The 13,106-nt window shown below is 38.3% G+C and overlaps 1 protein-coding gene across 2 annotated transcripts in view; it reads right to left on the bottom strand.

The window, feature by feature from the left end:
- EMB1135 (RING/FYVE/PHD zinc finger superfamily protein) overlaps positions 1-13,106 on the bottom strand; it is a 104,678-nt gene that overhangs the window by 60,952 nt on the left and 30,620 nt on the right. For both annotated transcript variants that reach the window (XR_735563.3, XM_010262504.3), the window contains exons 8-10: positions 2,524-2,656; positions 1,817-1,877; positions 1,658-1,739 (exon numbers count right to left, since the gene is read on the bottom strand). Coding sequence is in view for 1 of the 2 variants with exons in the window: in XM_010262504.3 (XP_010260806.1) it covers positions 1,658-1,739; positions 1,817-1,877; positions 2,524-2,656 (276 nt within the window). In the remaining variant the exon portion in view is untranslated. The remainder of the gene's footprint in view (positions 1-1,657; positions 1,740-1,816; positions 1,878-2,523; positions 2,657-13,106) is intronic.

Genomic DNA, 13,106 nt, shown 5'->3' with positions numbered 1-13,106 from the left:
CATTACTTAATTGTTTGAATTCTTGCTAGACACAAATTCATGATTTTAATTATATTTTGCTGAATAGCAGAATGGAATATTGAAATTTATAATAAAAGTGATATTGACAAAATAAATAAATAATATATTGTCTTTTATAGTAAAACAAAAATTTATTAAAAGAAAAAAGAGATTAGAAAGTGACCTGAAGTCACCCAAGAGAAGAAAGAAAACAACCCTTCACCCACTGAAAACCAGACTCCAAACCCTCTCATCAGAACCAAACCAAACTCTCCAAAAAAAGGAAAAGAAAAAGAAAAAAAAATCTCCAAAACATCCAACCAAACCCATACAATTAGCCAAACAACCAAAACACATTTGGAATTCAACCATCCAACTCTAAAAACAAATTATCTAAAAAATAAGATCCAAACTAAAAGCACACAAACACCTTACTCAACTACACAGCTCCTCCAGTGGCCTGAACGGCAACTTCTTTACTTCTCATACAGGCCTTCTTTGATTTCTTCACCTTTTATTAGGTCAGACACTATTTAATTTGGTGAAAACTTTTGAAACCTGAATAGTTCAATGATTTTTTTTTCTGATTTCTAAAACTGCATTGGGAATCTTCTCAAGAACCTATATTAGGTAACTAACTCCAATACTGCATTATTCTCAAAGGTCTGTTATGCATTCACCTCATCACCCCCTTTATCAACTACCCCTGCACCAAATAATCTCAATCAATCTTGAACATCCACCATTCAAAAATTAAAACCAACCACCTCAGTTTCCAATTTATATTTCACCCCTCTTTTTTGTCGAAGGTATCTAACAGCCAAACTATTTCTCAACCTTAATACCCATTGAATATAGTTTGGCTAAGGTATCAGCCAAACTATTTCAAATACTCAAAGCATGTGAAATCACTTTCTGGAGGTCATAAAAAGTAAACAGATCAAAATCTACCAGTCCAAGCCACAAAAAACTCCCACTCCACCATGATACTCAGTTTCAATATTTGATGGATTTCTGATTTTTTTCCATTCTTTTATGAAAAATCAGAAAACATGTCCAACTTTGTCAGAATAAATATGTAAAATTATCTTACGGAACCAGTAATAAAGCCTTCCATCACACAGTAGAAGAAACTCAAAGTCATGGCTTGAGGTCCATACAGATCTGAGTCTGACATCACCCAGTCACCAAGTGGCATCATATCTGAACCAGATACCAAGTAGTACACGGATCTTCTTGTTCTTTATTCATAACCGTTCCAAAATCAAGTAGTCAAGCACTATTACCCGAAGAAGATTAAGAAGAAAGCTTGAAGAAAAAGAAGAGAGAATTTGAGAAAATTGGGTACAGACTCTTAACTGTGACTTTGTTCCCACTCATAACCATAAAGAGAAAACACAGTAAAAAGACAACTGTGTCCATGCTACATTGTTGCTTATTTATACAATACAAAAATACCCCCACTACATTTCCAACATCCATGGCCTAAATGATGCCTAGGTAGCACCTATTCGCCTAACAAGGAAAGATGGTAAAAGAAATGTGTACCATCCATAAGAAATAAATGAAGAACAATAAAATAGATTACACGAAATAGGTTCTGTTCAACATTTAAGCAGTATATATAAAATGGAAAGAAAGTAAGAGCAATATGTACCATCATTTCAGCTTCTAATGGAGCTTCAACAACTTCAAATTCAGCCCCCTTGTAGCTAAGAGTTCGACATAAATACATACCCCTGAAAGGTGTGATGAAATAACTTAACTACATGTTGTAATCCAGATTCTTCAAAAAGAATACTTAAAATATACTAGCCTCGCTTTCATGTCCATTGCAACAAGCTCCAGTGCTCCAACACCACCTTTATCAAGAGCACCTGCAGAAAATTGTTATACATGATTAAACCATGTTTGGTTGACATTGAAGAAACAGGATAGCAAAAGAAGGGAGAAGTGCATTAATTCATACACATATAGTAACAGCAAATATATCACTTGATACCATGATGACAGAGAAAGTAATTTATCTAGTTTACATACTATGGAAGAGAAAAGCAACGTCAAAAACACAAATTGTCAACAGTAGAACCTATTAATAAATAGCAAGTCAGAAGTACGCATGAACCATTGGAAAGAAAATAGGAAAATGAACATCACAGAAAGTCAACACTTCTTGAACAATAGCCACAGCAGATGAATTCTATTAGGCTGGATGCAATTAAACAATTGCTTACAGCACATCATCCCAACCATGATATCCAATTTTCCAGCCCAAATCTACAAAATATGAAAGAAAAGAAAAAAAATAGGTTCTATTATCAAGATCCTAGAACTAATAAATTTGAAGAAATCAAAACTACCAGAAAGATAGTTCACCATCAGAAAAAACACATCTTCTAAATCTATATTAACCAAGTCTGCAGCTCCAGTGAGACCACATTAACAAAAACACAAAAAGAAAAAAATGCAAAAAAAATGTAAGAATTCAATATAATGGTATGCATCAGATAACAAAACACAAACCTAGAAAATCACGGAATTCAGGAAAACATGTTCCAGCTCCCCAGAGTCCTAGTCTGGCCATATAACCCATATTACGTGGTTCTGATGCACCAGTTGCTGAGCAATAAATAACACGGGCTTCAGGAAGTCGAGCCTGTTATGATAGAATTTAAAATCAACAGTTAAAAATCAGTTCACTAAAGCTAATGGTACGCTACCATAAGATCACAAAAAGAAGAAGTCTATGCAGTGTGTCTGTATAAAAGGGCAGCCCAGTGCACAAGGCTCCTGCCAATGCAGGGTCTGGGGAGGGACGGATGTATGCAGCCTTACCCCTGCATATACAAGAGGCTGTTTCCAAGATGTGCACCATGATCACCCAGGTCACAATGGAGCAACCCAACCATTGCATTAAGACCCACCCTCATTGTCTGGGGAGGGACAGTGTGTCTGTATCTTTTGATATTTATTTTTAACATAGTTGTCCATATATTTGGTGGTATGATAGTATGCATGTTAATGTTTGTGTGTTTTTTTGTGGTGTATTTGGTGGCAATCTTTGTTAATAAAGGTCTATGTGTCTGTCGGTGTAAATGAATAATGAGTATGTTTGAGTATGACTGCATGTGTGTGCATGTGAGTTTGCTTTTGTGTAAATGAATGCATCTATTGGTATGAATATGTTTGAGTATGACTGCATGCGCGCACACGCACGCACACACACACACATAGAGATGGGGGGAGGAGAGGGAGGAAAGAACAGTCAGGTGCATGCAAAGCAAGTCTTCAAGCCATCCTAAACATGGAGTCAACTTATCACAAGAGTTACAAATACCCCAATTTATTTATAGCTGACAATGATACAGAGAGAAATCTTCAGTAATGTTATATGAGGAGAGAACTTTTCTTTTGTTTTCCATTTTTCTGTGGGAAAAGGGGGTTGAAGTGACACCACATGCAAAGCATACCTTTAACTTACCTAAAAATGCAGGGAATGTAGGTCTAATCAAGAACCTCGAGCAGTGTCATAGGTGAGTCACTTTTATTGCATGTGCAAGTGCCTTGCCTGAACCCAGCTCCTTTCAAAATGTATGCACCTGCTGCACCTTGTGCCTCATCCCAGGTGTACACCTTTTTTAGATATGTCATTTTTTTAGTTTTTTTCATAGATTCTTATGTGTTCTGCACCTGCTGTGGAGAAAGCTCTGGAGACATGGAACATTTATTTCTTCACTGCAAGTTCACGAGGGAGCTTCGGTTGAAGGCTTTGAGATGCTTCAAGGTGTCATTGTGCTTCCTGAAAGGTCTTTTGGAGTTACCTTGGAGATGGAACCTAGCTGGCTTATCTATAAAAAGGAAAAGCCATCTGGGGAGTAATTCCACCAGCAGTACTGTGGACAGTTTGGACAGAGAGGAACAGGAGGATTTTAGAGGACAAATACAATTCGGTTGATTCAGTGCTAAAAGTTTTTTGGGGAACAATTTATTCTTGGGTGGCTTCTCACAAATTATTCAAGAACATTCCATACAATACTTTTTTTGACAACTGCAACATATTTGTTTTCCTGCTCAGTGTCTTACTGTGCAGGTCTCCTGTATTTTCTCCTCTTCTTTAATGAAATACTTTACCTTTTCTCAAAAATAAATAAATAAAAACAAAAACTTTTCAAATACCTGAAGCCTTAGCTCTAGAAAATAGAATCTCAAGTAGCAAAATTTCCACCAAGAAATAATGATGCAGCTAATATCTGACAGTTAATCATGAAATAGAACACACTATGACTAAAATCACAAAATCAACCCTTTATATAATATGGACCAAAAATTTAGATCTAGGGCTCTGCCCCAAACCCCTGCATGGACTTGTTTGGGCTTGCCTCAAGGGACCTTTATGGAGGCAAAAGGCAGATATCCTAGGGATAAGAATGCAAGATATTTCAATTTACACTAGTTCCTTTAAGTAATTTAGCTAGAAGATAAATAAACAGATTGAAAACTTTACATGCTTGAATTATCAAGTGCATCAAACGCTTTGGTACAATCCACATATGTTTGCTTTTACTTCCACATTTTCATTTTGAATAATTTGTATATGTTATTCTTATGTTTTTTAATTTGAGCCAATGGACGTTTAAAAACATTTGTTATGTGTTACGTTTTTCTTTTTTATTTTTAATTTATTTCAAAAATGTCTTGTTTGAAAAAGGTATTGTGCATTGCACCTCAGTCACTAGAAGGCCCTTGCAGTTTTCTTGTTTAAAACACCACCATTGACTAAAGGACAAACCCCAGTAAAAGCTCAAGAGATCAGTGCAATCAAGCACTGTATTAAAATTACAATGTACTACCCACAACAAGAAACCCCAACATAAGTCTTCCATCCCTACATTTTTCCTAGCCATATTGTCCAGCAAGGAGTTCATTCATTGATCAAAGAATCCATCTAAAAACAATTTTAATTCTTGATACAAAATCTAGCCTATGAAAAGGCAAAAGGGCCTAAGATGCAATTTAAGCATAGATCAAAATATCAATATGGTACATACCAACACCTTGGGTACTGGTGTATAGATGTAGACCAAAACTCTTACATTGTTTTTTATTTTAACAGCATAAAAGCCATTCCATCTTCCCAAACTTTGAAAAACCCCAAACCTCCTCTGTATTGATGTATCATGAATCTCAGTTACCACCATTAGATCTTCATATAGATGTTAATCTTTTTTTATAAGCAACCAAGAAATCATTCATTCGTTAATTATAAACAGAATATACAATGAAATATACAAACATTGGAGAGCATAAAGTGTTATCTCTCCCCCTTTTTGGTCAAGTTACAAAATAGTCCAAATCAATTCCTGAGTGCCCCTTACTTTGCTAATGTATCAGACATGTTGGCTTAATGCTGCACCCATTGAATCTGTACTTGCATATCACTGATTTTTTTTTTTGAGAAAAGTTGACCAAGATTCATTAATAAAAAAGAGGTACATGGGGAGATGTACAAAGCAGGGGAAGAACCCCTGTAAATTACAAAGGAGGAAACTTGTCGCTATAAAGTTGCTCTAAGAACACTCCACATTTAGCTAAGCCATCTGCTGTATGATTGTATTCCCTTGGAATCCAAACTAACTTTACATTTAGGCAGTCCAAATAGTCCCTGGCCTCTTCAAGATAGTGACTTAATCTCCAAGGCCCTCCCTCTTTATCTATTAACCATTTTATAGTATTGGCTGAATCACCTGCAATGGTTACATTTTGAATTCCCAAATTTTTTATTATTCTGATTCCTGTGGGGACAGCCAAAACTTCAGCCTTAGTGGAATCTGACATGCCAATTGGGCCGCTGAAAGACCAACAGATGTGTGGCAAAATATAGAGGGAGAGAAGAAGAAAATTTTCTTTATTTACGATAAAAACATATTGAGCATACAACTTAAATAAGAAAAGATAGGAGAGACAAACCCCTAGAATCTGTCTCAATCAAGGATTGACTAAATCTTTCCCTTAATCCTAGGATATGACTTTCCTGAATTTATTCAAATCTAATCCTTCCTAAATTTATTCAAATCTCTTAATCAATCATATCTTTCTTAATTTGCCGCAAATCCTATCTTTCTTAATTTGCCGACACTCCCCCTCATGTTGGTCCAAAGATATCTATCATGCCCAACTTGCTAACTTGAAGTTCAAATGGTCGTCTCAACAAGCCCTTAGTCAAAACATCTGTAACTTGCTGCGTGGTTGGTACAAACGGAGTGCAAATTACTCCTTCAAGTTTCTCCTTTATAAAGTGTTTATCAATCTCAACATGTTTAGTCCTGTCATGTAGAATCGGATTATGAGCAATGCTGATAACTGCCTTGTTATCACAATACAGTTTCATAGGAAAACTCACTAGTCTCTTAAGATCTGCTAGCACCCTCTTTAGCCAAAGAACCTCACACACCCCTTGAGCCATTGATCTGAATTCAGCCTCAGCACTGCTTCTAGCAACTACACTTTGCTTCTTGCTTCTCCAAGTAACTAAATTGCCCCAAAGAAATGTGCAGTACCCCGAAGTTGACCTTCTGTCAGTGATTGAGCCTGCCCAATCCGCATCTGTATACACTTCAACCCCTCTTTTCTCATTTTTCTTGAAGAAGAGTCCTTTTCCTGGTGAGCCTTTTAGATACTTAAGAATTCGATACACAACTTCAAGATGTTCTTCGTACAGGGAGTGCATAAATTGACTTACCATGCTCACAGCGAAGGCAATGTCAGGACGTGCATGTGACAAGTAAACCAGCAAATTTGCTAAAGAGGCCTTCAAGAGTGTAAATCTTCCCCCTTTTGAGAGATGGCATTTCTTCCAATCTGAAAGTTTCTTCTCACATTTTTCCACCACTGGTTTCCACAAATTGAGAGACTTTGGATTCCCTCCAAGAGGCATCCCAAGGTATGAGATAGAAAGACTCTCCTCTTTACACCCCAATAAAGATTTGAAGCTCTCCAAGAGTTCCACTTCCACTGAATTCAGAACAACCATAGAACTTTTGCAGAAGTTGACCCTCAAACCTGTGACCATTTCAAAGCATTCAGTTATCCTTTTAGTGTTTGTGATGTTGTTCAAGAAGGCATCCAAGAACAAGATTATGTCATCAGCAAACTGTAAATGTGAGATATGAACCTTGTTCCTTCCCACTTCGAAAACTTTCACCAAGTTGAGGAGTGTTGCCTTATTGAAGAGGTAGTTAAAGATATCCATTACCAAAGTGAACAGAGGGAAAGAGCGAACAACCTTGTCTGAGACCCCTACTAGCCTTACAGTAGCCTTTTTGCTTCGCCATTTATCAACACCGAAAACCAAGAGGAACCAATGCAACCACTAATCCACTTGATCCATCTGTTACCAAAACCTCTCATCTTCAGGCAATCAAGGATACAGTCCCAATCCACTTTATCATACGCCTTCTCTAGATCTAATTTCACTAGGACCCCCGGATTCCCAATGGAGTTTTTGTCTTCCACACACTCGTTTGCGATTAGAATGCTGTCCACAATCTGTCTCCCTTTCACAAAGGCAAATTGGTTTAAGGAAATAAGATCTTCAAGGAATTCTTTAAGTCTATTGGCCAAGACTTAAGCCAAAATTTTATAAATTCTCCCTATCAAACTTATTGGCCTAAAGTCTTTTGCTTCCAAGACTCCCCCTTTCCTTGGGATGAGACAAAGAAAGGTTGAGATAAGGCCTTTGTTAACAATGGCCGAAGAGTGGAATTCCCTAAAAAAATCCATAATATCTGACTTTACTGTTTCCCAACACTGCTGGAAGAAAGAGATGGGAAAGCCATCTGGACCTGGAGACCTATCTCCATCCATGCTAAAGACAGATTTTTTAATTTCTTCCTCTTCAAAGCTTCTTTCCAACCAATCCCTTTTTTCAGCTGATAAAGTTGTGCCTTCCCATCTACTAAATGTGAATTGATTACTACTATCCTTGGAGAAGAGATTGTTGAAAAAGGAGAGGAAGGCTTCCTTAATTTTCTTAGGATTTTTTCCTCTTCCCTCTGATTCACTTTCAGCTTGGAGAAGAAGTTTTTCCTGTTCCTTCCCGAGGCATAAGTGTGAAAATATCTAGAATTATTGTCTCCTTTCAGCCATTTCACTCTTGATCATTGTCTCCAGTAAATTTCTTCTCTTCTGATTAGTTGTTCCCATTCCTTTTTCAAATCTGCTCTTCTACTTCTGTTTAGAGCATCAAGGGTCCCATTTTGTTCTCTACTATCCAGCTCCTCGATCTCTGTAAGAACTCTTTTCTTTTCTTCTTTAACAGTTTTGAATTCCTCTCTCCCCCAAACTTTCAGGTTTCTCTTTAGAGCTCTTAATTTCTGTAGGAGCCTAAAGCCCGCCCAACCCTCTACTTTGCAATCTTCCCACCATTCTACAACCTTTTTATTGAAATCTTTGTGAGATAACCAGAATATTTTCAGTCTAAAAGGTGTCTTTCTTCTAATGATTCTTTCTGTGTTTAGCACAATAGGCCAATGGTCTGAAGTACATCTGGGACAAAGTTCTTGGCAAAGGTTGGGGAATCTTTCCAGGCACGCCTGAGAAAGCAGAAGTCTATCAAGTTTGCAACTTATGGCATTTTCTTGCATATTTGACAAGGTGAAGAGTCCATTAGTAAGGGGGAGGTCACACAAGTTATGCCTGGAGATGAATTTTGAGAAATTCCTCATACTTCTTATTGGGGCTCTACCATTAGAATGTTCAGAAGAAAAACAGCCTTTTGAGAAGAAATGACTGTTTAGAAAGTTGCAAAAATTCAAAAGAAAGTAGCAGAAATCAGAGTTCAAGAGGAGAGAAGAAGAAGAAAAAGGTGGCGGCAACTTGGGTTCAAAGAGAGAGATTTTCTAACATAATCTCTTTTCTTACTCCCTTCTATTTCATTAAGTAAAACTTTAGTAATTTACAAAGAAGCCCCTAGTTGGGCAAAAAATTAAAAAGACATGACAAGAAAAAGAATAAAGCCCAGATTAAGGCCCACTACATCAAAGAACATAAAAGATAAAAAAGGATAAACAGCCTATGGGCCATTCGGCCCATCTTCTCTACACTCCCCCTCAAAATGAGCATAGATGTCAATCATGCCAAACTTGCCAGTATCATGCTGAAGTTTAGCCTTGGGAATGCCCTTGGTGAGAAAATCAGCTAACTGTCCTTCAGAGGTGATGAAAGGTAGACACACTTCTCCAAAAGCCACTCTTTCTCGAATGAAGTGTCTGTCAACTTCAATATGCTTAGTTCTGTCATGTTGCACTGGGTTGTGAGCAATGTTGATGGCGGCCTGATTATCACAGTATAACATCATTGGCTTATCAGGCTCAATACCCAATTCCTCCATCAAGGATCTAAGCCACAATAGTTCAGAAACTCCATGAGCCATGGCTCTGTATTCTGCTTCGGCTGAAGATCGAGCAACAACTGATTGTTTCTTGCTTCTCCAAGAGACAATATTACCTGTCACCAAGCTACACTACCCAGAGGTAGATCTTCTGTCATCAATGTTTCCAGCTCAGTCAACATCTGTGTAGGCTTCAAGTTTCAAATGGCCATGCTTAGCAAATAGAATTCCCTTTCCAAGGGAGCCCTTCAAATAACACAGAATCTGCTCTACTACAGCCATGTGAGTAAGAGCATGCATGAATTAACTGATGCAACTGACAGCATATGAAATGTCTGGCCAAGTCATGCATAGATAAAGAAGTTTTCCAAGTAGTCTCTGGAAGACTCCCTTATCTTCTAACAGTATTCCATCTGAAGCAGAAAGTTTATGGCTCATATCGAATAGGAGTAGCACCTGGTCTAGCACCCATCTTCCCTATTTTAGAGAACAAATCAAGAACATACTTTCTCTGAGAGATAAGGATCCCATCCTTGGATCTAGCAACTTCTACGCCAAGAAAGTATCTCAATTCCCCCACATCTCTGATCTCAAACTCTGTATGAAGGAAAGATTTGAGATCATTAATCCCTAAGACATCATTACCACAACAATATCATCAACATACACAATCAGGTAAACGGCCAAGGATCCTCTCCTCTTCACAAAGAGGGTATGATCAGATTGTGTCTGTACATAGCCAAAGCTAACAAGGTCAGCCCTAAACCTTTCAAACCATGCTCTAGGGGACTGTTTGAGTCCATAAAGAGATTTCTTCAGCCTATAGACCTTTCCTTTCATATCTGTTTCATACATCCCGGGAGGAAGAGACATATAGACCTCCTCATGTAACTCTCCATTCAGAAATGCATTCTTTACATTCAGTTGATAAAGTAGCCAGTCTGAGCGTGCAGCCAAAGATAGCAGAACTCTCATAGAAAACATCTTGGCAACAGGGGCAAAGATCTCCAGATAATCAATCCCATATGTCTATGTATAGCCTTTTGCAACCAACCTAACCTTGTACCTTTCAATGGTGCCATCAGCATGATATTTGATAGTAAAAACCCACTTACAGCCTACTGGATCCTTCCCTTCAGGCAACTCAACCACTTCCCAACTGTCATTCTTGTGCAGGGCATCAATTTCTGTTCTCATAAAATCCCTCCATTCTGGAATAGTAAGAGCTTTTGACACAGACCTGGGAATTGGGTTAGAAGCAACAAAAGAAAGGTAGGCAAAATATGGAGAGAGCAAAATATAAGAAAGGTGTTTAGAAATGCAATGTGCAGTACACTTCATTTTTCCTTTCCTAATAGCAATGGGGATATCAAGGTCTGAGAATGATGGCTCCAAAGGGGTTGTAACAGTACCTGTCGTCTCATCTGTAACTGGAAGTGCATGAGGCTCATGTGTTGGAGGGGAAACAATCTGCTCATTTCTGGTTCTCTGTCGTTGGTACAACCTGGGATTAAAAAGAGGGCGAGGAGGCAAAGGAACAGGAATAGGAACACTAGAATGAGAGTGAAGTGACTGATCCTCCCTTGATTCATTTGAAGGAGGAAGAGACTCAGCAAAAGACTCAACTAGGACAGGAAAAGGAAGAGCAAACACCTGTGACAAATCCTCCCCCTTTGAACAATGTCTCTCCAGAGAAGAACCATAAAAGGAAGAAAGCTCATCAAATGTGACATCCATTGAGACATACCAAGTGCCAGTCTTCGGATCAAAATAACAGTAGCCCTTTTGTGTGGGGGAATAACCAAGGAAGATACACTTGTGGGCTTTTGGTTCAAATTTAGGTCTCTGGACACTTGGGATATGTACATAACAAGTGCAGCCAAAGACACGAAGAGGAATAGGAAAAAGATCCTTGCCTGGATGAAGAAGACTGCAGGGAGACTTAAACCCTAAAACCCTGGATGGCATACGGTTTATAAGGTAGGTAGCAGTGAGAACAGCATCACCCCAAGATTTTGTAGGGACATGTGAGGCAAATAGAATACTTCTTGCAACTTCAACAATATGTTTATTTTTTCTTTCAGCAACTCCATTCTGTTCTAGGGTCCTAACACAAGAGCTTTGATGAATAACCCCTAAATCAGTGAGATAGCAGTTTAGGTTTCTCACAAATATTCTTTTGCACTGTCGGATCTGAAAATTTTAATGCTGGTATCAAACTGGGTTAGGATAAATTCATAGAATTGCCTCACAAGTCTGGGAACTTCATCACGGAACTTCAAAAATATCCAAGTGAATCGATAAAAGTCATCAAGGAACAAGATAAAATATTTGTAGCCACCCATAGAAGGTAAGTGGTAAGGCCCCCACACATCAGAGAGTACAATATTAAAAGGAGAATAAGCTCTTTTATTACTCAGAGGATAATTGTTTCTACAATGTTTTGACACTTCACAAGACTCACAATGAAGACTGGACAAACTAATTCCCTTAAACAATTCTGGGAATAAATGACTTATTGCAGAAAAAAGAAAGATGACCCAAACGAAAATGACATAACATGACTCGATTGATGGACTCTGTAGATGTAGACCCAAAAGCAGCTTTTCCAGATTGTTCATGGCACTGTCCAGGAGTATCCAGTAGATATATTCCATTCGCCTCACGGACACTCCCAATCACCTTCTGAGACTCTAGATCCTAAAAAACACAATAGAAAGGGAGGAAGGTTACACAACAATTTAATGACTTAATTAGGCTACTTACAGATAACAAGTTTGCATTTAGTCTGGGTACATGAATAGCAGAAGGAAGAACCAAAGAGTCTATAGCCTTGATGGTTCCCTTGCCGGAGATAAGGGCAAGAGAGCCATCGGCTAGGGTGATTTTGTCACGTCCAAGAAGTAAATCATATGAAACAAACAAAGTAGAAAGGTTGGTCATATGATTAGAAGCACCAGAATCAATAATCCAAGGGATCCTAGATTAACTGAAATGGTTGCATGATTGGCAGAAACCCGTATACCTGAATGAGCAAATGCAGAAGAGATTGAATTTCCTAGAGTGTTGGAAGAAGAGGTCACACCCTCTAGGTGACTGATCATCCTCCCAAACTTCTCATATTCTGCCTTCATAGCTACTAATTGCTCACTAGCCGTCACCTCTTCAGTTTGGTATCTGTCATTATCTGGACCAACAGCAACATTGGCTCTCCCTGCCTCTATATTATCAGACTTCTTCTGAAACCGAAGTGGTAGGAGCTCAGGGTGCAATTTCCAGCACTTGTATTTAGTATGTTTTGGCTTTTTACACTACTCACAGATAATCTCTTTCTTCCCTGAGCTACTTGGAGTCCCTGCAACCCCCTTGGGTTTCACTCCCATTTTAGCAAAGTGATCATTTAGACCAACCCCTTGGACCTGGACAAGTCTTCTGCTTTATTCACTACTTACCAAGGCATATGCTTGAGACTGTGAGACACTATCCTTTGATAAAATATTTTGCTTTGTAATGTCGTACTCTAGATTTAGCCCTGTCAGGAACTCAAACACCTTGTTTCTCTTAACCAATTTTCTATAGGTCTCAGCATCCTTAGTGGTGTCCCAGGCTACAGCTTCTATCAAATCTATTTCTTGCCATAAAGACTTCAGTGTTGAAAGTATACAGCTAATGGTTTCTCCCCCTGTCACAAATTCTTCACATCACTTCTCAACTTGTA

Source organism: Nelumbo nucifera, chromosome 7 (assembly GCF_055504915.1).
Source record: "Nelumbo nucifera cultivar China Antique chromosome 7, China Antique-T2T, whole genome shotgun sequence".
Classification (NCBI taxonomy): Eukaryota; Viridiplantae; Streptophyta; class Magnoliopsida; order Proteales; family Nelumbonaceae; genus Nelumbo; species Nelumbo nucifera.
This window is presented reverse-complemented; position numbering and strand designations above follow the sequence as displayed.